Genomic DNA, 25,356 nt, shown 5'->3' on the forward strand with positions numbered 1-25,356 from the left:
TAGGTTGATTGGCCATGCTAAATTGACCTTCGTATCAGGGGATCAGCAGGGTAAATATGCGGGGTTGCGGGAATAGGGTCTGGGTGGGATTGTGGTCTGTGCAGACTCGATGGACCGAATGGCCTCTTTCTGCTGAGATTCTATTATATAAATATTGATTGAGATAATGTTACAGCGAAGGGAAGAGGAGAGGATAGGGAGGAATTTCTAAAATATGTTCAGGAGAACTTCCTTGATTAGTATCTACTCAGCCCAACCAGAAAAAAGATATTGCATGATATGGCACTGAGGAATGAGGTATACCAAGCATCTGCGGGAGAACAATTAAGCAAGAGTGATCACTGCATCATAAGGCTTAGAGTAGTGACGGAAAAGAAGAAGAAACAAGAAGGAGAACTTCCAAATTGGAAGAGGGCTAACCATTGACCAAAACTGAACGACCAGACATAAATAACCATTGACAAGAAACTGAACTGGACTAGTCATATAAATACCGCGGCTGCAAGAACAGGTCAGAGACTGGGAATTCTGTGGTGAGTAACTCAGCTCCTCCAGAGCCTGTGTACAAGGCTCAAGTCAGCAGTGTGATGTAATACTCTCCTGAATGAGTGCAGCTCCAACAACACTCAAGTACAAAGCAGCCTGCCTGATCAGGACCCCATCCACCACATTCAACATTCACTTCTTCCACCAATGACACACAGTGGCAGCAGTATGTACCATCTGTGAGATGCACTGCAGAAACTCAACAGAGGTTCCTTTCATACAATCTTTCAAACCCACAAGCACTACCACCTATAAGGACAAGGGCAGAAGATGCACTGGAACACCACCACCTGCAAGTTCCTCTCTAAGCCCCACACACCAGCCTAAGCTGAAACAATATTGCCATTTCTTTGCTGTCATTGGGTCAAAATCCTAGACTCCCTTCCTAACAGCAGTGTGGGTGCACCTACACCTCATGGCCTGCAGTGATTCAAGGCAGTTCACCATCATCTTTTCAAGGGCAATTAGGGATGGGCAATATATGATGGCCTAGCCAACAATTATCACAGACTGTGAAAGAATAAATAAAGTAATAAAAACCTCAATGGGCTGAGAGGGGAACTAACCAGGGTTAAATGGAAACAAAGCTCGACATGAAAAACTTGCAATGGAACAATGGGTGATTGTTAAAGAAAGAAATGCTTCAGATAAAGACTAGGGATATTCCAACAAAAGGGGAACCATGTTAGAATGTAACCAGTAACAAATTTGTGTTGGATGTAATGTGACCAATGGGAACAAGATGCAAGGGTCAGCTGACCCAGTAAAACATGGAACCAATCGCAGAGTGATGTAATAGTCAGCTGACCAACCGATTCACTATAAATAAGGAACTATGTGGAATTGTGGAAAGCTTGGAAGGGCCCAGGGTGAGGCCCCAAGTTTGGAGTAATGATGTTTCTTTATTAAACCTTTTCTTTGATTTATAAGTTGAAATAAGTTTTGTTGTTGTTTATTAGCTGCATTTTTGAAGCGTTCCTTCTGAAGAAACATTGGTAGCAGCGGAAAACCCATTGTAATTTGGTGTTTGTTTTTGAAGAAGAGCTACAACCATGGTGGAAGGTAGAAGTAAACCGCTGGGATTGGATTGTCCCCGTCTTTTCAGATGCTGAACTGTATCGGCAATGGAAGGCAGAGGTGGAAATGTGGACCCTTGGCACCACAATATTGAAAAAAAAAGTATAGCATTAGGTTCAAGATAAAAAGCAAAGTATTTCCTGATTGGATGGCAGATACCCTAAATAGAGAAGAAGGGCTACAGCTCCTGCTACAATACTGAGATAAGCCTGACCAAAAAGGTGAGTTCTTGGAAAATTATGAAGGATGGGTGATGTTTGACAGGATTAGGAGACAAGATACCCAGTCCATGGAAGAGTATATCATGGATTTTGATAGGGGCCATAACAGGCTAATAAAATTTAATTTAGAGATTCCAGATACAGTATTGGCCTTTAAGTTGTTGGACTGTGCGTGTCTGTCATGTATGGATACTCTTTTTAGTAATGACTGGAATACAATTAAGGGGAACAGAGCCTCTCTTTGATCAAATGGCAGCATCATTAAAAAAGTTTTTCAGGAAACAATCCTTCCCCACCACCTTGTTCAATGCAGACCGGAATGCCATCCCGCCCAGAACAGGGGAGTCAGTGGTGACTCAACCGCGTGCCAGACCAAATGGAACATGAAGGCCTTTAAACAGAGACAGTTACGTTAATAATAGACCCGGTGTCAAACGGTTATAACCAATTAGAAAATGGGGAAAGACGCACATGGGATACTGATAAAAAGTTTAAATCAAAGGAATGCTAGAGGGATTGTGAATCGCTGTTTCCAATGTGATTCCCCGTACCACTACATTGTAAACTGTCCGAAAAGAAGAAATCGGGTCCTTGAAACCACATGTTCCAGAATACGTGGAAACCGATAGTGATAAGGATCAAGGCGGCATTGTTTTGGTGGCAGAAAAATAGAGTCCCATAATGAGCGTCCTGGTAGATTCTTTCAACTGTGCTGTTTTAGATAGTGGATGTATGTCCACTGTCCGCGGCCAAGATTGGCTAAATTGTTATTTAGGTTGTCTTGATCATAAAGACCGAAAGAAAGTAAAAGAACATAGTTCCACTTGCTTTAGATTTGGAGATGACAATATTCTAACATCAAAGGGTGATACTTCCCTGTAAGATTGCGGGAATCCGTTTATTTATAAGTACAGATGTAGTTTTCAGTGATATACCTTTGTTAAGCAGGTCTGTGATGAAGAAAGCTCAGATGACCATCAATTTGAAACAGGATAAAACTGTGGACCTAATTTTACAAGATCTGGCCATTATTGTCTTCCTTTAAGTGAACCAAAATTATCAAAGGATTCACCAGGCATTAGTGTCGCTAACAGACAACAGCACGATGGACAAAAATTATTCTGAAACTCCATAAGCAGTTTGGTCATCCAGTACCACAGAGAGCACTGCTGCAGGATGCAGGTGTGCTGGACAAAGGATATAATAATGTAATTGAACAAATCAGCCCAGTGTGAAATTTGCATAAAATATAGGTCTACCACCAGCACGAGATTTGAATGATGTAGTGGCGATGGATCTAAAGATATGGGACAAGGACAAAGGTGTCTATCTATTGCACTTTGTGGACATGGCCACTCGGTTTAGTATATCCACGGTGACTTACAGCAAAGATAAAAAGACCATTATAGATAAAATTATGACCCATTGGATTGGGGGCATCATCTAAATTTTTGACAGACAATGGGAACAAATTCGCAAATGATGTTCAAGATGTGAAAATTTAAATATTGTAATAATACCCATTCAGCAATGGCCTCTGTGAAAAGAATCACGCAGTTATAGATGGCATGTTGCATAAAACTTTGGCGGATCAACCAGACTGTAAATTGCAGGTTGCATTAGCATAGGCAATGCACGTGAAAAGTTTGTTACAAATGGTGGGGGGACTTTGGTCCATACTAGTACGGGAGGAATCCAAAGTTGCCGTCAGTATTAACAGATGTTCCCACAGCATTAGAAGGGACAAGCATTAGCTCCATGTTTTCTGCACACTTAAACGCTATGCATGCAGGGAGAAAGGCCTACATTAAGGCTGAGGTTTCAGAATGGATAAGAAGGGTCCAAAGGCATCGCGCAAGACCATTGGGGGTATACTTTGAGAAAGGGGATAGGATCTACTATGAAAGAGTGGAAAGGGCCCAGGAAAGTGATAGGAACAGACAGTGCAAGCCCACTCTTCGAGTAGTAGCACTTGGGTATGAACAGGGTGCAGGAGGCACCTTGTACCTCACATGCACATACCCTGAGTTATTATGAGGAGCAGTCAACAATAAATGAGAGGGAATCTGATCAACAAAGTAAAAAACATAGAAACCCTACTCGGCCCATCGAGTCTGCACCGACCACAATCCTACCCAGGCCCTACCCCCACATATTTTACCCACTAATCCCTCTAACCTACGCATCTCAGGACTCTAAGGGACAATTTTTAACCTGGCCAATCAACCTAACCTGCACATCTTTGGACTGTGGGAGGAAACCGGGGCACCCGGAGGAAACCCACGCAGACACGAGGAGAATGTGCAAACTCCACACAGACAGTGACCCGAGCCAGGAATCGAACCCGGGACCCTGGAGCTGTGAAGCAGCAGTGCTAACCACTGTGCTACCGTGCCGCCCCAAGTACCAGTGAAGCAGAGGATGAAGCTGCTACTTCAAAGGTTCAACTACTCAAAGTAGGCACAGTGGTATCGTACGTATCTGAAGGGTCAAGAGTGGAAGGAGGCCACTAATCGGGAAAGCAGGAAAGCACCAACACTGGCTCAACATCCAAGAGCGAGGGCAAGAAGCCAAAGCTATAGATTGGGAAAATGGGGTGGACAGATGGAAACAAAAAAAGCGAGACCCAAGTCCTGAGGATGAGACAGTAAGCATTAGTGAACCCAGGAAAAAGTCACGAATCTTTTTCGTTGGCCTGGTCCTCTTTTTCCATTGGCCTTTCTCTGGTGATGGGAATGGGATCAATACTATTCAGATATCCCTGTGGGGGAGCGTGGTGGTCTTTGAACCAGTTCTTGTTTTACCTTGGTGGGTTTAGACTCCTTAGCAGTGTTCCAGTAATACGTTAAGGCCCTTCTCATCTGGGGGCGAGTATTATTTGGCCAATCCATATTATTAGTACGGATGGCAGTGGCCACAGCCTCAGGTATAGATTGCAGCAAAAGAACATTGCAGGGAACTCCTCACCCCAGTTCAATGTAAGCAGTATCGCCAGCATAGGTGACATTTGTAGAACAGAAGCGATCCCAGAAATCCGAACCCTCCTCTCCTGCTTTAGGCCTACATTCTAACACTTTGGTGACATCTACTGGTTGTTGTAATGTTCGCTGGAGTACATTTCTAATGGCCGTTATCTGCTGCTGAGGCTGATCAACGGCAACCGAAAAGGCCACCCAGTCCTGGGGCGCTGGGTCATTTAAGTGGCCTCTCCATCTGGTGCACTCACTGGGAGTAAGGGTCATACAACATAGACTGAAAAGCTCCTGAGGGGTGGGCTGAAACATTTGGATGGTGCCTATGATATAATCTATAAAATCTTCTGGATTGGTTTTTCGGTTAGGGGCTGGTGACATAATCAGACACATTTCCTGTGGTTTCCAAGGGGTATAAACCTGCATAGTAGGGTTATCGTTCGGCCCTGGATTTGGGTTGGGAACCGTACGGTTGGGGAATTGTCGGTTACGACTTTTAGGCGGCTGGCGGGGATCTGTATTCTTAATCTTTTCTTTAGGGCGAGGGGGGTCAGGACGATTCTCGTCCTCACTTTCCCACTCACTGTCTTCTTCCTCTTGGGAATCAGGACTATCGTAATCCTCACTGCTCTCAGAGTCACGAGGGAAAGTCACTTGAGGTTTTTTCTGGTTTCCCCTATGGGTTTTAGAAGAATCTTGTCCCTCTCTCCCTGGTCTACTGACAGCCTGTTTCTTTCCCTTCTTATCTTTGGATCTAGTTCTCCCGGCTATTGGACTAGTACATGTTTCCGGGGCAGGGTCTTCATTGGGAGGACAGCTTTCGGGTTCAACAGGGGGCTGTTGCGGTGTGGATACGGGTGGGGTCGGAGTCGGCACGGTAGAGGTCTGCGTCTGAGCAGGGGCAGTGGTCTGAGGGGAATAGGGTGGTGGACGTGGGGGGAAAATCTGGCTGTGGAGTCTTAATATCTTGGGGTGGGAGTTGAGGCTGGGGCAGGGGTTGAGTTGGTAAAGGTGGATACAACGGTTGGGGTGGTGGTCCTAGCGGGGCACTGGGTTGATTCAGCCAATCCTCCTCCTCCTCCTGTTCATCCGCATCAGTATTTTGGAACATTGGCATGCCAGATACGTCAGGAGGTACCTCCAGCTTGCCGTTCTAATCCTTTTTCTTGGTCTCGTCTTTCCCTTTCTAGCCTTTCTTGTTTAACCCTGTCCCTTTCATTCATTTCATGATCCTCACACTGCAACTTCAAAACCTCCCAATTGTTGGGTTTCCCCTCATTATCACAGGCGCTAATCCCTCTTCTATGTGCGTTATCCACCCAACTGGCCAACTTTGACTTCTCAGTTAACTCCTCAGCTTTTTTTCTCCAAGATGACATTAAAACTTTCCATTTACTTCCTGCATTACGTTTCCAAATAGCCTCCTCGGCTTTAAAACATTGATCCACATTCCAAGTCCCCCCTAGTGGCCAATTTTCATTTCCCAGTTTTTTGTTTAAACACCCCGATAGACGTCAGAGTAGCTCCTCGTCTTTCGAGTTTTCACATTTTCTATAAATCCCCTGACTTATCCAAAGTTTGACCCATTGTTAAGAGACTTTGACCACTTGTGCTTCACGATCTGCAGTGCCTTGTTGCCTCTATGCCCACTTCAGTGTCCTGACCTTCGGTCCAAGGCTGCGTGTTTGAGACAGGCACCTCCCTTCGATCGGCACAAGCAATCACGTCTCCAACTTCACCTAATTCCTACCCTTTACTTTTTTTCTGCCACAAGAACAAACAGGCTTTCTTCCAATCTAATGCAACAACAACCACCTACATTCGACAAGCAACCAGTAATTTCCGAGAACATAGTTCCTTTCTCTCAAATCTGTAACACACACTGCACACTCCCCTTTTTAAAAAAGACAAAAGCAACTGCTACCGACCTAGGGACTCGAACCTCAATCACTCCTGAACCTGGGGCCTCTAACCCCAAACCTTTACCTGGGATCTTGGAGTCGCTAACCTCGAACTTCCACCTGGGGTCTCTAACCCCGAACAAGGGGACCTCGAATCACCCTTTACCTTTACCTGGGGACTCGAACCACCAAGGCAACCGGGGGACTCAAACCTCCCGGTATAGGACTAATCAGTGTTCAAGGACATGAGTCGTCTCAAGGTTCCGTCAACACAGAGCCTCGGAGGATGAGGGGTCGACTTGAGTAATAGGTTCAGTGAGAGAAACCAAGGTTTTAATCTTACCTTGTGGGCCCGTTCGTCTCACATAACCGACACTCAGACGATCGCTTATTCAATCCGCCTCAGAGGACAGCTATATATCTTGGGACTCTGCTTCGCAGTGCCAAAATGTCACGGTTCGCTTTCAGAAACCCTTATGTATTTGATGCAAGAGCAAAACACTGATCTTTATAAGAAAGCCTAGTCCTTTATTTTCAAGCAAGTACAAGCTTTTGAAGAATCGCTGGGAGTCTTTTATAGACCTCCTAAAAGTTCTAGAGAGGTTGAGGAAAGGATTGCGGAGTCAATCCTGCTTAGGAGTGAAAGTAATAGGGCAATTGTTATGGGGGATTTTAACTTGACTAATATTGACTGGAATTGTTATAGCTCTAGCTCGTTAGAGGGGTCAGTTTTTGTTCAAAGCGTGCAGGAAGGTTTTTTGACTCAGTATGTAGACAGGCCAACTAGAGGTGAGGCTATATTGGATCTGGTGCTGGGAAATGAGCCAGACCAGGTGCTAGACTTGGAAGTTGGTGTGCATTTTGGTGATAGTGACCACAATTCGGTTACGTTCACCTTAGTGATGGAAAGGGATAGGCATGAACCTCGGGCCAGTGGTTTTAGCTGGGGGAAGGGTAATTATGGGGCTATTAGGAGAGAATTAGGAAACATAGGTTGGACTAGGAGATTACAGGGACTGGGAACGTCCGACATGTGGAGTTTTTTCAAGGAGCAGCTACTGCGAGTCTGTGATAGGTATGTCCCTGTCAGGCAAGGAGGAATTGGTAGGGCTAGGGAACCGTGGTGTACCAAAAAAGTTTCTTTGTTGGTTAAAAAGAAAAAGGAGGCTTATGTTCGGATGAGACGTGAGCACTCGGGTAGTGCACTAGAAAGCTTTAGATTGGCTAAGAGGGAGTTGAAGAGTGAGCTTAGAAGGGCTAAAAGGGGACATGAGAAGACTTTGGCGGATAGGGTTAAAGAGAATCCTAAGGCGTTCTATGGGTATGTCAAGAACAGAAGGTTGGTTAGGGCAAGTTTAGGGCCAGTTATAGATGGCAGAGGGAAGTTATGTGTGGAACCGGAGGAGATTGGTGAAGCATTGAACCAATATTTCTCTTCGGTGTTCACGCAAGGGGACATGAATATAGCTGAGGAGGACACTGGGTTGCAGGGGAGTAGAATAGACAGTATTACAGTTGATAAGGAGGATGTGCAGGATATTCTGGAGGGTCTGAAAATAGATAAATCCCCTGGTCCGGATGGGATTTATCCAAGGATTCTCTGGGAGGCAAGAGAAGTGATTGCAGAGCCTCTGGCTCTGATCTTCAGGTCGTCGTTGGCCTCTGGTATAGTACCAGAAGATTGGAGGTTAGCGAATGTTGTCCCATTGTTTAAGAAGGGGAACAGAGACTTCCCCGGGAATTATAGACCGGTGAGTCTCACTTCTGTTGTCGGCAAGATGTTGGAAAAAATTATAAGGGATAGGATTTATAGTTATTTGGAGAGTAATGAATTGATAGGTGATAGTCAGCATGGTTTTGTGGCAGGTAGGTCGTGCCTTACTAACCTTATTGAGTTTTTTGAGAAAGTGACCAAGGAGGTGGATGGGGGCAAGGCAGTGGACGTGGTATATATGGATTTTAGTAAGGCGTTTGATAAGGTTCACCATGGTAGGCTTCTGCAGAAAATGCAGATGTATGGGATTGGGGGTGATCTAGGAAATTGGATCAGGAATTGGCTAGCGGATAGGAAACAGAGGGTGGTGGTTGATAGTAAATATTCATCATGGAGTGCGGTTACAAGTGGTGTACCTCAGGGATCTGTTTTGGGGCCACTGCTGTTTGTAATATTTATTAATGATCTGGATGAGGGTATAGTTGGGTGGATTAGCAAATTTGCTGATGACACCAAAGTCGGTGGTGTGGTAGACAGTGAGGAAGGGTGTCGTAGTTTGCAGGAAGACTTAGACAGGTTGCAAAGTTGGGCCGAGAGGTGGCGGATGGAGTTTAATGCGGAGAAGTGTGAGGTAATTCACTTTGGTAGGAATAACAGATGTGTTGAGTATAGGGCTAACGGGAGGACTTTGAATAGTGTGGAGGAGCAGAGGGATCTAGGTGTATGTGTGCATAGATCCCTGAAAGTTGGGAATCAAGTAGATAAGGTTGTTAAGAAGGCATATGGTGTCTTGGCGTTTATTGGTAGGGGGATTGAATTTAGGAGTCGTAGCGTTATGTTGCAACTGTACACAACTCTGGTGCGGCCGCACTTGGAGTACTGTGTGCAGTTCTGGTCCCCACATTACAGGAAGGATGTGGAGGCTTTGGAGAGGGTGCAGAGGAGGTTTACCAGGATGTTGCCTGGTATGGAGGGGAGATCCTATGAGGAGAGGCTGAGGGATTTGGGATTGTTTTCGCTGGAAAGGCGGCGGCTAAGAGGGGATCTTATTGAAACATATAAGATGATTAGAGGTTTAGATAGGGTGGATAGTGATAGCCTTTTTCCTCTGATGGAGAAATCCAGCACGAGGGGGCATGGCTTTAAATTGAGGGGGGGTAGTTATAGAACCGATGTCAGGGGTAGGTTCTTTACCCAGAGGGTGGTGAGGGATTGGAATGCCCTGCCAGCATCAGTTGTAAATGCGCCTAGTTTGGGGGCGTTTAAGAGATCCGTAGATAGGTTCATGGACGAAAAGAAATTGGTTTAGGTTGGAGGGTCACAGTTTTTTTTTTAACTGGTCGGTGCAACATCGTGGGCCGAAGGGCCTGTTCTGCGCTGTAATGTTCTATGTTCTAACTCAGTACAGTGCTCTGAGTCGAGCCAAGCGATATTCTCCGAAGAAAAGGGGCAGTCCCTAGTTTTATACTTTTTTTTACAGCAATTAGTCACGTACACAATATAACTTCATTATTAACTTCTCCCAGATCATGTGCTTAGCAACAGCATGAAAAAAAAATACAAAGTGTTAAAAAAACCGGAAATGTTATCTCCTTTAAACAAGGACAACATTAGGAGTTGATATAGGGAAGATGTCACCAGCACAAATTGTTCCAGACAGTTTTAAGCTTATCTGCATTTGCAAGTCCAAAAGTTTGCTTAGCTCGCACACATTTGTTTAGTTAAAAAACCAAGATCATAGCAAATTCATGGGGTGTTAACCCCTTAACATCTCACTTGTTGACTGTTACACCAGATGTAGTTTGTTGGATATCAAAGCACCAGCTGCTTGACTTCCTACTTTAAATTCTGTTTAACTTCGCAATTATCCTTTTTTCAAATTCTTCTGAGCCACCCTGTAGGAAATCGTCCACATACATTATAAACATTCCAGCTAATTTTCCTTTAGCCTTCCACATTAAGCTCCGGCCTCTACTGCTATGTCTGTTTCTGTCAGGGCTGCTACACTCAGACCGCTGTTCATAGAAGAATTTGAAAAAATCATCTGGTGTAATGGTGAGTCGACAGGGATATCTGAACAGTATTGATCCCATTCCCATCACCACAGAAAAGGTCAATAGAAAAAGAGGAACAGGCCAACGAAAAAGAAACAGTTGTTGAGGAGTATGATAGGACAGCTGAATTGGCTATGCACACAGACAAGACCAGATGGGAGCTATAATGTCCTAGAGCTCAGTAATATGTTGAAGCGCGCCAGTCAGATCCTGCAGGCTAATAAAACATTAAAGTTAAAATTAGAGGTGTGTGTAAATAAATTCCCAGCACTCGGAGAACCAGAAGATATGAAATTGGTTGTGTTTAGTGATGCTTCACACGCCAATTTACCAGATGGACATTCAAGCGGGGCCAGATTCATAATCCTGGTAGGCAAGAAAGGAAAATGTTGCCCCTTGGCCTGGGAAGCAAAGAAACTAAGAGGTAGTCAAAAGTACATTGGTGGCGTTAGATATGGGGATATATTTGTCAGACATTAACAATAATTTTTTTATAGGCACATCAGGTAAGAAAGTACCAATTGAGTGTTACGTGGACAATGTTCACTCAACAAAGTGTAGTGGGAAAAATTAATTGATTTGGCCAGCATTAAGCAAATGCTGGAAAACGAGGAAGTTTCCAAACTTAACTGGGTCGGTGCTAATCTACAGGTATCTGACTGTTTTACAAAAAGGGGTGCAGATACTGGAAAGTTAAGAATACTGGAGGATGGCTGTCTGAAATTATTGAAGAAAAATTTTTTAAAAAAGGAATTTGATAGTTTCTTTCTTAAACCCTATCTTTGATTTATAAGTTGGAGTAAGCTTTGTTGTTGTTTCATTAGCTGCATTTTGAAGAGTTCCTTAAGAAACAAACCAAAGCCAGGGCTTCTTGGATACCAAGGAAATGGAGAATATAATGAAACATACAAAAAAAGTTGGTATATACTGTGTGTCAGGTGAATTCCTCCATCAAGAACCAGGAAAAATACAAGTAAGTTTAGAAGGGAAGTGAAGCAGAAAATAAGACTGACAAAGGGAGAATCAGAATAAATGGCAGTTATGACAATCAAAACATGCACAGCATTTAAATAAGAAGGTGGGTGGGGTCTGTAAGGGACAAAGGCGGCAATATATGCTTCGATACGCTGGGTAAGGCTAGTATATTTGACCAGTGCTTTCTAAGAATGCAGACAAAGTATCAATAGGAGAGGAGGTATCAATAGAAGAACAGGTCGGAGGTGACGAACACAAGGGGTCATGGGTTCAAGGTGAGGTGGGGGGGGGGGCAAGGTTCAACACAGATGTCAGGGGGACGTATTTTACTCAGAGGGTGGCGGGGGCCTGGAATGCACTGCCAAGCAAGGTGATTGAGGCGGACACGCTGGGATCGTTTAAGACTTATCTAGATAGCCACATGAACAGACTGGGAATAGAGGGATACAAACGAATGGTCTAGTTGGGCACATGAGCGGCGCAGGCTTGGAGGGCCGAAGGGCCTGTTCCTGTGCTGTATTGTTCTTTGAGATGGTAGAGTCAGAGTCAAACAGTGCAGAAAAGGCCCTTTGAGCCTACACCAACAGTAACTACCACAAGTCACGTTAATCCCATTTTACAGCACTTGTCCCATATCCGTGAACATTATGTTTCAAATGTTCATCCAAATATTTTTTAAATATTAAGGTTTCCAGCCTCCACTACTTTCCCAGGCAGTGCATTCCAGATTCTCATCACCCACTAAGTGAATTTTATTTTCTCAAATTCTCTCTGAATCTCCTGCCCCTTACCCTAAAACTATGACCCCTTGGGAGTGACCCCTCAACCCAGGGAAACAGCAGCTTCCTATTCACCCTGTCCATACCCCTCAATCTTATCCCCCTCAGCCTGCTCTTAAAAAAAACAATCCAAGCCTATCCAGTCTCATGGTGGCATAGTGGTTGACACTGCTGCCTCACAGCACCAGGGACCCAGGTTCAATTCCCAGCTTGGGTCACTGTCTGTGTGGAGTTTGCACGTTCTCCCATGTCTGTGTGGATTGTCTCCGGGTGCTCGGGTTTCCTCCCGCAGTCCGAAAGACATGCTGATTAGGTGCATTGGCTATGCTAAATTCTCCGTGTACCTGAACAACCACTGGAATGTGGAGACCAAAGGATTTTCTCAGTAAATTCATTGCAGTGTTAAAATAAGCCTACTTGTGGCATTAATAAATAAACTTTAAACTTATAGCTCCAACAAAGGGGACGAAGTAGAAATGGTCGAGAGCTTCAAGTTTTTAGGTGCCCAGATCACCAACAACCTGTCCTGTTTTTCCCCCACCCCCATGCCGACTCTATGGTTAAGAAAGACCACCAACGCCTTTACTTTCTCAGAAGACCAAGGAAATTTGTCATGTCGGCTAAGACTCTCTCCAACTTTTACAGATAGAAAGCATTCTTTCTGGTTGTATCACAGCTTGGTATGGCTCCTGCTCTGCCCAAGACTGCAAGGAACTACAAAGGACCGTGAATGTAGCCCAGTCCATCACGCAAGCCAGCCTCCCATTCATTGACTTTGTCTACACTTCCCGCTGCCTTGGAAAAACAGCCAGCATAATTAAGGACCCCACACACCCTGGACATTCTCTTCCACCTTCTTCCGTCGGGAAAAAGATAAAGTCTGAGGTCACATACCAACCAACTCAAGAACAGCTTCTGCCACCAGACTTTTGAACAGACCTCCCTCACATTAAGTTGATCTTTCTCTACACCCTAGCTATGACTAACACATTCTGCACACTCTCCTTTCCTTTTCTATGAACAAAATGATCCATCCCAGGCAAAATCCTGGTGAATCTCCTGTGTCCACTCAAGTGCAATCACATTCTTCCTATAATGTGACCAGATCTGGACACAGTACTCCAGCTGTGTCCTAACCAATGCTCTGTACAGCTCTAACTTTACCTCCTTACTCTTATTCTCTATGTCATGACTGATAAAAGCAAGTGTCCCATATGCCTTATCTTCACCTGCTCTGCTTCCTTCAGGGATTGATGAAAAAGTTTCCCAAGATCCATCTACTTGTGCCACAGGGCGGCACGGTAGCAGTGGTCAGCACTGCTGCTTCACAGCTCCAGGGACCTGGGTTTGAATCCCGGCTCGGGTCACTGTCTGTGTGGAGTTTGCACATTCTCCTCATGTCTGCATGGGTTTCCTCCTGAAACAGTCCAAAGATGTGCGGGCTAGGTTGATTGGCCATTCTAAATTGCCCATTAGTGTCCCGGGATGCATAGGTTAGAGGGATTAGTGGGTAAATATATGGGGATAGGGCCTGGGTGGGATTATGGTTGGCGCAGACTCGATGGGCCGAATGGCCTCTTTCTGCCCTGTAGGATTCTATGATTCTATCTGTTCCTCTGAGCTTCCCAGTGTCCGTCATTCATTAAATACTCCCTTGTCCTGTTATTTTTTCCAAAGTGCATCACCACTGCTCTGCCCACCTGACCAACCCATCTGTAGTTGAGAATTCTGATTAATTCTAAATACCCAACGAGGATAATTTGCAGCTAATGTTTTAATGTGGTTTAAGAATAATACAAAATATTTAAGTAACATATTAATAATGTCTCTAAGAAATGAATTTGTAACATACCATTAAAATGAAAGATGTCAGGCACAAATTATACAAAGTAAACTACCCAGGCCGGGTGATAACACCAAAAGATAAAGGTGTCTTTTGGTATTGGAGCTGGTTTAAACTGGTTAGAGAAACGCTGAATCATAAGAAGCCATTGTTGGGGTAGAACTGCTATAAAACGGACAGACGAATGACAGATCAATATTTGAAGGTGTCAATATATGATTAATTGAAGGATATGTCATTGTTAGATTGACAGAAGAGTGAATTAAAAATTGCTTTTAATTAAGTGCTGGGCTGTATAATCTGAAACTATAAGCAATTCTGCTCTTTGGTATGAAATCGGAGATCCTTTGTGAAAGCTGCTAGCTCATTAGCTGCGTAGGTTGACATTGATCTCCCGTTTTGCCTAAAATGAGACTTGTCTTGTCCTAATTGTATGTTTGTCTGAATATTGTTAATTTGTAATGTTTTTGATTCTAACATTTCAATGTTTTAATAAAAACTAGTTTAATTGAAGAATTTCATTGAACTGAAACTTTTTTACCTTTTTGTGAAATGAAATGTTTAATGAAAAGTCTTTAAATTAAATCAGGCCACCTAAAAGAATTTCCCACAACACCATCTATATCTTCCTTTAACCTACAACCTTCTTCTTCACTAACTGCCTTGGTAATAGGATTCTCAAAGTAATAAACTTGTATGAAAATGGATAGGATGTACTGGAAAAGCTGGCTATGCTCAGTGGATACAATACTTGGACTGGATGGTTTACATCCTTGGTTGCCAAGGGAAACGAGAGTGGAGTTAGCAGAAGGCTTTGCCATAAGGGCAGCACAATGGTTAGCACTGCTGCCTCACGGCACCAGGGACCCAGGTTCGATTCCCAGCTTGGGTCACTATCCGTGTGGAGTTTGCACATTCTTGTGTCTGCATAGGTTTCCTCCGGGTGCTCTAGTTTCCTCCCATAGATGTGTGGGTTAGGTTGATTAGCCATGGTAAATTGCCCCTTTAGTGCCACAGGGACTAGCAGGGTAAATACAGGGGTCTACAGGGATAGGGATGGATGGGATTGTGGTTGGTGCAGACTCGATGGGCTGAATGGCCTCCTTGTGCACTGTGGATTCTATGATCATCCTCCCTAGATAAGGAGGAGCTGCCAGAGGATCGGAGATGAAGGGCATCCTGAGAAATTACAATTCAGCCAGTTTGACATCAGTGTTGGGGAAAGTTTTAGAAACAATCCAGGGAAAAATTAAGAGGCACTTGGAGTGGTTTGAGATAATTAAGGAGAGTTAGCAAAGATTTGTAAAAGGCAGATCGTGTTTTTGATGAATAGAGGGCTTTAACGAGGAATGCGGTGGATGTTGTCTACATGAATTTTAAGAACACATTCAACAATATAGCACATTTAAAAAGCTGGTTAACAATATTGAGCATCATGGTAGAGGGTTGGATAAAGAAATGGCTGAAGGACAGAAAACAGCAAGTCCTAAAAGGTTGTTTATCAGTCTGGAGGATGGTAGACAGTGGTGTTCCCAAAGTCTGTGCTTGGACTTGATAGATGACTTGGAAATTAGAATATAAAGTAAAATTTCAAACTTTGACAAAAATACCATACTTGGAGGTGTGGAAAACAAGATGCAGAAAAGTGGCAAATAGAATTTACTACAGTGGGAAGTGATGCATTTTTGCAGAAGGGTTTGGTATGGTGATACAGATTTAATGACTGTTCTAAAGTGCTTGCATGGACAGGGGGCCCTGGGAATTCATGTGAAGTGTCTTGGGCTTCATAAATAGAGGGACTGAGTACAAAAACAGAAGTCATGCTGAACCATTATAAAGCTCCAGTTGAGCCACAGCTAGATTAGTGCTGAGTTCTGGTGACCACACTTTAGGAAGGATGCAAGAGTCCTCAAGAGGTGCAGAGGAGATTTACCAGATTTTCCAGGGATAGAGGATTTTAGCTCAAGTTAGGTCAGAGAAGCTGGGATTGTTCTTCTTGGAGCAAAGCAGATTGAGGGGAGATTTGATCGAGATGGACAAGATTATGACTGTTGAAACGAATTAGACAAAGAAAGGCTGTTCCCATTGGCTGATGGTACAAGGACCCGGGCCGGGGGGATGCAACACTCAGATTTAAATTTTGGGGGGGGTTGCCCACAAGGGTGGTGGAAATGGTGGCAATCAATTATTTCAAAAGGAAATTGGGGATAGGCACTTGGACAGTAAACTGGCAGAGCTACTGAGATGGAGCCTGACTATTATTTGGGACTGCTGTACTGAGAGCCAGTATGGATTGAATAGTCTCTCTCTTTGGTATATTGACTCTATGACAACAAGTGGTCTTGGATAGTTATCCTTCAACTTTCTTTAATTGTGAACCTTTCAGGGATGCGTAGCAAACATCTCTCAAACCAGCACTTTGCCATGTACCAGTCTACTGAGAAGGTAACTGAAGATTTGCATCACCATATACATTAACTGCGCACTGATTCAGACATACGAACATTCAAATTAACAAGAGTAGGCCACTCAGTCCCTCAAGCCTGCTCTGTCATTCAATAAGATAATAGCTGATCTGATTGTATTAGACGCCAATTAAGCCTCCTCTGGAGCGCTGCATCCAGTTCTGGAGACCATACGCAGCGAAGGATGTGAAGGCATTGGAGAGTACAGAGTATATTCACAAGAATGATTCCCAGGATAAAGAACTATAGCTATGAGGATAGATTGGAGAGGTTGAGACTGTTTTCCTTGGAGAAAAGAGGACTGAGAGGAGATTTGATAGAGGTATTCAAGATCCTGAGGGGTATGGACAGGGCAAATAGTGAGAAACTTTCTTCTCAAGAGTACATCGAGAGTTAGAGAGCACCGATTCAAAACAATGGGCAAAGGGATGTGAGGGGGGAAAAAAGCCTGGAACGAACTTCTTGAGGGGGTGGAAGTGGTAGGTCCGATCGAGCCATTCAAAATGGAATTGGATAGCTGCCTGAAAAAGGTGCAAGGTTACAGGGATAAGGCCAGGAGTGCTCGAAGTGCAGATCCAATGGGCCGAACGGCCTCCTCCTGCACTGTAAAGATTCGGTGAACGTAACCTCAACTCCACATTTCCACCTGCTCCCATAACATTATTTCCCCTTGCTTTTCAAGAATATATTTAGCTCTATCTTTAAAATATTCAAAGATTCTACTGCCAGCACCTCTTGAGGGACAGAATTTCAAAGTCTCATGACCCTCAGAGAAAAAGTTATCTACATCTTTCTTGAATGGGTGACCCCATAATTTAAAATGACCCCATAGTTCTACATTCTTCCACAGGAGGAAAATCTTTTCCAAATTCACCCTGTCAAGACCCCTCAGGATATGTTTCAATCAAGTTGCCTCTTACTCCTCCGAATGGCAGCAGAGCCTGTCTAACCTTTCCTCATGAGGCCCAATCCTGGTGTTAGTCTAGTAAGCCTCCTCCGAGCTACTTCCAAAGTATTAATATCCTCCTTTAAATAAGGAGACCAATATTGCACACAGTACTCCAGATGTGGTCTCACCAATGCCCTGCATTACTGAAGTATAACCACCGTACTTTTATAATCAAGTCCCCTCACAATAAACTTCCTAATTACTTGCTGTACCTGCATACTAGCCTTTTGTGATTTGTGCACTGGGACACCAGAGCCCTCTGCATCTCAGCATTGCAATTGTTTGCCATTTAGATAATATGTTTTTATTTTTCCTGCCAAGATAGACAATATCACAATTTCCCACATTATACTCCATTTGTCAGATTTTTTCCCCCACTTAACCTATCTATACCCCTTTGTAGCCCCCTTATGTCCTCTTTATCTTACTTTCCTACCATTCTTTGTGTCATCACAGTATGCCTACAGTGCAGAAGGAGGCCATTGGGCCCATCAAGCCTGTACCAACAACAATCCAACCCAGGCCCTATCTCTGTAACCCCATGTATTCACCCTGCTAATGCTCCTGACACTAAGGGACAATTTATCATGGCCAATCAACCTAACCTGCACATTTTTAGAGTGTGGGAGGAAACTGGAGCGCCTAGAGGAAACCCATACAAACACGGGGAGAATGTGTAAACTCCACACAGTCACCCGAGGCCAGAATTGAACCTGGGTCCCTGGCACTAAGGCAGCAGCGCTAACCACTGTGCCACCCTAGCTAAATTTAGCAGTTATACTTTCTCTCCCTCCATCCAAGAAATTTATATAAATTGTGAAAAGTTGAGGTCACAGCACTGATCCCTGTAGCACACCACTTGTTACATCTTGCCAACCAGAAAATTATCACAGGATGGCTATTCCAATCCTGAATAATTTTTGCTGTATGTCACACACTGATTTTACTTGTTTGGCATTGGACAAACTGTGACTTCATTATCTGCACAAGAAAGCAATGATAGGCCACAATGATCGACCACAAGATACAGTAAAATGTTTACTTTTAAAAATTAACATGGTGTGTGGGGAACATTTAGTGTTGTCGCTCCTGGGCTTTCCTCATTGTGAATTTCTCTGTGGGTCTCAAGGATTTAATACATTAACACAATGTGCTAAATGCTACTGAATGCATCAACATTGGCATCAATTACTTAAACCGAATGCTCTGCTTCTGTGTCAAACTATAAAGGAACGATCAGAATACCCAGTTCAACTCACCAGTTTAAATAAAATTTCCACATCTTCTAGTAAAATTCTTAAAGCCTTCAGGTATGATTCTCTGACATCTTCATTCAATACTTCAGAATATACTTTAGAACTCATCATCTGAATCAGGGATATCTGCATCAACAGGATGTCATTCTGACTGTGATTTGTGCTGGAGTTGCTATCACATAGCATGCCATGACTATCCACAGGCAATGTGCTCCTCCGGTGGAAGTGAAAAGCTTGGTTACTTGGTTTAGTAGATTCATTGGTTTCCATGGGCATGTTTGAATCTTCCATGCACACATTGGGAGAAAGCAAAGCTGCCAGTTCCTTACTGTCCTTGCTTGGTCTCCTTCCTGCCAACAACTCCTTGTAGAATTGATGCAGACACGGCAAGTGTTTCCCCATCATTCCAAATCATTGGATGATCATCCCACAAGTCGGATTTGGGCTGGGACTAGGAAGAGAGAAAACAGGGTAATTATAGGACATGCAATTTTCAACTGGGAAAGTTATTGAAGTTTCACAAAGATCAGTGCTTGGACCTATATTATTTCTGATTTACAATTAACAGCCTGTGTTGCCAATTAATAGTCAAATATGAAAGCTTCTTAAACAAGGAGCATAGAGGCAAGAAAATACAGCAAAAGAATCATGTCTGGATTCAGATCCTTCATACAAAAACGGCAGAAAGGTGACAAATAAAATTTAACACAAATTTAACCAAGTGTAGTGACTTCAGTCCAAATTCATACAGGTTAGGTTGGTTAAATCACAGAATCCTACAGTGCAGCAGGCTACCATTCAGCCCATTGAGTCTGCACCAACTACAATCCTACCCAGACCCCACCCTCATAACCCCATGCATTTATCCTAGCTAGTCTCCTGACACTAAGGGGCAATTTAACATGACCAATCCACCTAACCCGCACATCTTTGGACTGTGGGAGGAAACCAGAGCACCCGGAGGAAACCCAGACAGATAAATGCCCCTTAAATGCAAATTGCCACAATGTCTGGGGGATGAGGAGGGTAAATATGTGGGATTACGGGGATAGAACAGGACCGGATGGAGCTGTCATCGGTTCAGGCTCGATGGGCCAAATGGCCTCCATCTGCACTGTAGATTCTATGAAATATATTGTTCATTCATTGAAACACATACATGATAACAATCCATGATTGGAATTTAGTTAACACAAGGAGATTAACCAGAAGTACCAACAAACTGATCATTTTCAGATGTGGTGAGGGAATAAAAAATGCCAGCGGATAAAACACTAACTTGAAAAGAACAAGTGTCAGGAGATTGTTAAGGTTCAGGTTGTCAGAGCTCCAGTGCACTGTGTGCGATTCTGATCATTAAGTCCAGAAAAGCATGCACGGAAGAATGAAACTGACCCCAACTGGAAAAGAGATGAAATTTAAGGAAAGTTTTAATAAATTCCAGTTCGGGATTATAAACATTAAATAAAATGAACTCAAATTACTGCAAATTAAACCAGCAGCATCAGAGAGACAGGTCAGTGAAAATTAAACATTTGGATCAGAGATATCCTGAGGGGAGTGAGAAATATTTGGAATAATTTCCAGGTAAGAGGATATTGGGGGAACTTCACTCAGCGGCTTCTCCTGGCTTGGTGCAAATTAATCCAGGAGCATTAAAGCGGGAGCTCGAGAGCGATTCGGGAAGGTCGCCAACCCGGACCGCCACACACTGACCCGGACCCCCACACACTGACTCCCCGGACCGCCACACACTGACCCGGACCCCCACACACTGACTCCCCGGACCCCCACACACTGACCCGGACCCCCACACACTAACCCAGGCCCGCCGCCACACACACCTCCCCGGACCCCCACATACTGACCCAGGCCTCCCGCCACACACACCTCCCCGGACCGCCACACACTGACCCAGGCCTCCCGCCACACACACCTCCCCGGACCGCCACACACTGATTCAGGTCCCCGAGACACAAAGCTCAGCGGCTTCCAACGCTCCACAGGCAGCACATCACGCAGCGCAAGCGCACAATGCAGGAGCGTAAGGGGGCGGGGCCAGGAAAATGGCGGGCTGGGGGCGGGGTCAGGAGAGCCAGGCTGGGGCACGAGGAGGGCCGGACAGTTGGAGGGGGAGGCGCGGCTCAAGCGGCAAGGCTAAAGGGGCGGGGTCAGGAGATGGGTCAGGCTGGGGCGGGGCTAAAGAAGCTGGGCGAGGAGGAGGGACTGGTCGGACTGGGGGCGGGGCCAGGAGGGGCGGGCTGGGGGCGGGGTCAGGTGGCGCGTCGGGCTGGGGGCGGGGCCACTCCTGACCGCTGTTGCTGAATGAATTCAAACACAGCCATGGCTGGTCTCGGGCACATGTGAAGATTTAATACAAACTGACAAAATATTCACTACGGTTTCCTCCCACAATCCAAAGATGTGCAGGTTAGGTGGATTGGCCGTGCTAAATTGACCCTAGTGTGAGGGGGTTAGGAGGGTAACTTTACGGGTATAGGGCCTGGGTGGGATTGTTGTCAGTGCAGGCTCGATGGCTGAATGGCCTCCTTCTGCACTGTAATGATTCTATGACCGTGGGTCTCAAGCCTACTAACACCCTGACCCGCTCCAACTGACCCCCATCCCGAACCCCTCCTCCCAAACCCCTCGAATCCTCTCCCCTATCATCCCCTCCCCTTCTGACCCCTTTCTCCCTTCCCCCTGAAATGGAGACACAGCTGATGGAAAAGAGGAACATTTCCTTGAGAAGATTCCATTGTCCCTTGTAGGGCAATCTAGAACGAGAGGCCATCGTTTTAGGATAAGGGGTGGCAGATTTAAAACAGATGAGACAAAATTACTTCTCTCAGAGTGTCGTGAATTGGAAGTCACTACCTCACAGTGTGGTGGATGCCAGGACATTGAGTAAATTTAAGGAGTAATTGAGTAAATTTAAATCGCGACAAACGATGGCGCAGAGTCGCTGAGCAGAAACTGATAGCCAAGTTCCGCACACACGAGGACGGCCTCAACCGGGATATTGGGTTCATGTCACACTATTTGTAACCCCCACAGAGTTTCACTGGCTGTCTTGTCTGGAGACAATACACATCTTTTTAGCCTGTCTTGATGCTCTCTCCACTCACGTTTTGTTTCTTAAAGACTTGATTAGTTGTAAGTATTCGCATTCCAACCATTATTCATGTAAATTGAGTTTGTGTCTTTATATGCTCTGTTTGTGAACAGAATTCCCACTCACCTGAAGAAGGGGCTTGCAGCTCCGAAAGCTTGTGTGGCTTTTGCTACCAAATAAACCTGTTGGACTTTAACCTGGCGTTGTTAAACTTCTTACTAAATTTAAGGAGGACATAGACAGATTTTTAATAATAGGTTGAAGGGTTATGGAGAGTGGGGAGGAAAGTGAAGTTGAGCCAAGAAAAGATCAGCCATGATCGAACTGAATGGCATAACAGGCTTGAGGGGCTGAATTGTCTACTCCTGCTCCTTCTTCCTGTGTCAAAGAACAATACAGCACAGGAACAGGCCCTTTGGCCCTGCAAGCCTGCGCCGCTCATGTGCCCAACTAGACCATTCGTTTGTATCCCTCTATTCCCAGTCTGTTCATGTGGTTATCTAGATAAGTCTTAAATGATCCCAGTGTGTCCGCCTCAATCACCTTGCTTGGCAGTGCATTCCAGGCCCCCACCACCCTCTGTGTAAAATACGTCCCCCTGACATCTGTGTTGAACCTTGCCCTCCTCACCTTGAACCCGTGACCCCTTGTGTTCGTCACCTTCGACCTGGGAAAAAGCTTCCCACTGTTCACTCTATCTATGCCCTTCATAATTTTATATACCTCTATTAGGTCACCCCTCATCCTCCGTCTTTCCAGGGAGAACAGCCCCAGTTCACCTAATCTCTCCTCATAGCTAAGACCCTCCATACCAGGCAACATCCTGGTAAATCTTCTCTGTACTCTCTCCAAAGCCTCCACGTCCTTCTGGTAGTGTGGCGACCAGAACTGGACGCAGTATTCCAAATGTGGCCTAACCATCGTTCTATACAGCTGCAACATCATATGCCAACTTTTATATTCTATGCCCTGTCCAATAAAGGCAAGCATGCCATATGCCTTCTTCACCACCCTCTCCACCTGTGCTGCTACCTTTAAGGATCTGTGGACTTGTACACCCAGGTCCCTCTGTGTGTCTATACTCCTGATGGTTCTGCCATTTATTGTATAGCTCCCCCTTACATTAGATCTACCGAAATGCCTCACTTCGCATTTATCTGGATTAAATTCCATCTGCTATTTCTCCACCCAATATTCCAGCCTATCTATATTCTGCTGTATTCTCTGACAATGTTCATCACTATCCGCTACTCCAGCAATCTTCGTGTCGTCCGCAAACTTACTGATCACACCAGCTACATCTTCCTCCAAATCATTTATATATATCACAAACAGCAGAGGTCCCAGTACAGAGCCCTGCGGAACGCCACCAGTCACAGACCTCCAACCGGAAAAAGACCCCTCCACTGCTACCCTCTGTCTTCTATGGCTAAGCCAGTTCTCCACCCATCTAGCTCGCTCACCTTTGGTCCCGTGAGATTTAACCTTTTGCACCAGCCTGCCATGAGGGACATTGTCAAACGCTTTACTAAAATCCATATAGACGACATCCACGGCCCTTCCTTCGTCAATCGTTTTTGTCACCTCCTCAAAAAACTCAACCAAATTTGTGAGGCATGAAGCATGTCCTTACTGAAGCCATTGCCTTTTTTTATGCTTGAAAGTGAAGCTGCAGGAGTAGCTGGCTTCACAATGCAGTCTTTCATTTGAGCTTCAGCAGAGAGTTTTGTAAGAATGGAAATAAGGGTAAGCGCCTAGGAAACGCAGCTGCTGTGCGTGTGTCAGATCACCAATGAAAGCCAGTAATGTGCTTCATCCGATTAGCATGGATCACATGCCAAAGGGAACACAGTCATTGTTGATGTGCAAGTTAAGGTTGCTCAGTATACATGTCAATAGACTGAGAAGCTCCTTTGGTAAGGTCTCACAATTCATAATGTGTCCAAAGTTTTCACAAGTTCTGTGGGATTGAGATTGAACTGTCAGGGTTGACATTGTGGGCATTTTGAGATGTGAGTGTGTGTCCCAACTGCAAGGCTGTATCAATGAAAAGCTATGAGTGCAGACGCAGCTCTGGGGCATATGCGAGTGGGAGGTCAACTATTTCTGCCCAGTGTTCATTAATCTCTTGCATCTTTCATTCTCCAGGGAGAAGGAGGATTGAATAATGAAGGCTGTGGTCAATGCTGCCTTATTGATGGCACTCTTGTGACAGAGGAACAGGGTCCGGCGCCACCTAGCACAGATTCAAGAGGAGGGCCGGCCTGCTGTCCATGGTCCAGGGGAGCCCCAGAGGACAAGAAGGTTGGACCCATCCCAAGGGGGCAGTTCGCACAACCAAGACTCTGCCGAAGAATACTCTTCTACCTGGAGATGAGCGACAGACATTGCCATGCCCGTCTGCACTTCTCAAGAGATGTGATGGATCATATCTACCATTTTCTGCGGGAGGATCTAACACCTCATAGGCTGGGAGGACATCCCCTGCCACTGCCCCTGAAGGTCACTGCCACACTCAATGTATTTGCCTGCTTCGGGGATCCACAGGGGACCTATGCGACATCTCACAACCCTCAGCACATAAATGTATTAAGAAGGTGACAGATGCCATCTACAGTAAGGTTCATTGCGTGTGAAGTTTACATAATTTTGGGGGTTTGCAGCTGTCCCAGGCTTACCGAGATGACAGGGTGCAATCAGTCGCACACAGTATGGTATTGAGAGCTCCATGGCAACAACCCCCTGATGTTCACTAACAGTATAGGGTTCCACTGCATCCACATTCAACTGGTGTGTGATCATCAGAAGAACATCAGGCACGTTTGTGCCAGTTACCCTGGGAGTGGCCATAACTCATGCATCCTGAGACTGTCCCAGGTGCTTCACATATTTGAAGAGCCTCAGTGGATACAGGGATGGCTGCGTGGGGATAAGAGTTACCCACTCAATACATGGTCCACGACACCAGGGTGTCATCCTCTGAGTCACTTGGAGGAGCGATACGACGAGGTGTAAAGCAACATAATCCATTATCAAACAGGCCATTGACATCCTAAAAATTTGTTTCTAATATTTAGACTGCTCAGGTGGGGCTCTGCAGTACTCTCCACAGAGGGTGTCCCACACCATCGTGCTCTATTGTGCCCTTCACGACTTGGCAATTCAAAGTGGCGGGCGCGGTGGGGTGGGGGGGGCGCGGGGGGGGGGGGGGGGGGGGGATGCTCCCTTGCCAGAGAGAAACATGGAGGAAGCTGAGAGTTCCTGGGATGATGAAGAGCAGGCTGGGCAGGAACCTGAATTGGGAGATAAGGGTCAGCTGCCACATAAGGTTCTCGAAGAAGCACAACGTGAAAGTCATGCCCGTTAAACACTAATAGCCACATGAATCCAGGATAATTAATGTACAGGCAACGGGACACAGCCACATTCCCTCTGTCCCTTAGTGCTAGGGCACTGGAAGGCTTTTACAAGCAGTGACATCGGGAGTAA

The 25,356-nt window shown here is 45.1% G+C and overlaps 1 protein-coding gene across 6 annotated transcripts in view; it reads right to left on the minus strand.

Annotated features, from left to right (window-relative positions):
* The window catches only part of lins1 (lines homolog 1), a 60,862-nt gene extending 40,081 nt beyond the window's left edge, over window positions 1-20,781 (minus strand). The window contains exons 1-2 of one of the 6 annotated variants that reach the window (XM_078241588.1): window positions 20,667-20,772; window positions 18,756-19,203 (exon numbers count right to left, since the gene is read on the minus strand). In XM_078241588.1, the coding sequence (XP_078097714.1) occupies window positions 18,756-19,157 (402 nt within the window). In that variant the 5' untranslated portion in view covers window positions 19,158-19,203; window positions 20,667-20,772. Of the gene's footprint in view, window positions 1-18,755; window positions 19,204-20,031; window positions 20,142-20,620 lie in introns of those variants that run through there. The other 5 variants (XM_078241589.1, XM_078241587.1, XM_078241591.1 and 2 more) reach the window with 5 other exon arrangements.
* Window positions 20,782-25,356: the final 4,575 nt, after the last annotated feature.

This window comes from Mustelus asterias, chromosome 24 (genome assembly GCF_964213995.1).
Source record: "Mustelus asterias chromosome 24, sMusAst1.hap1.1, whole genome shotgun sequence".
NCBI lineage: Eukaryota > Metazoa > Chordata > Chondrichthyes > Carcharhiniformes > Triakidae > Mustelus > Mustelus asterias.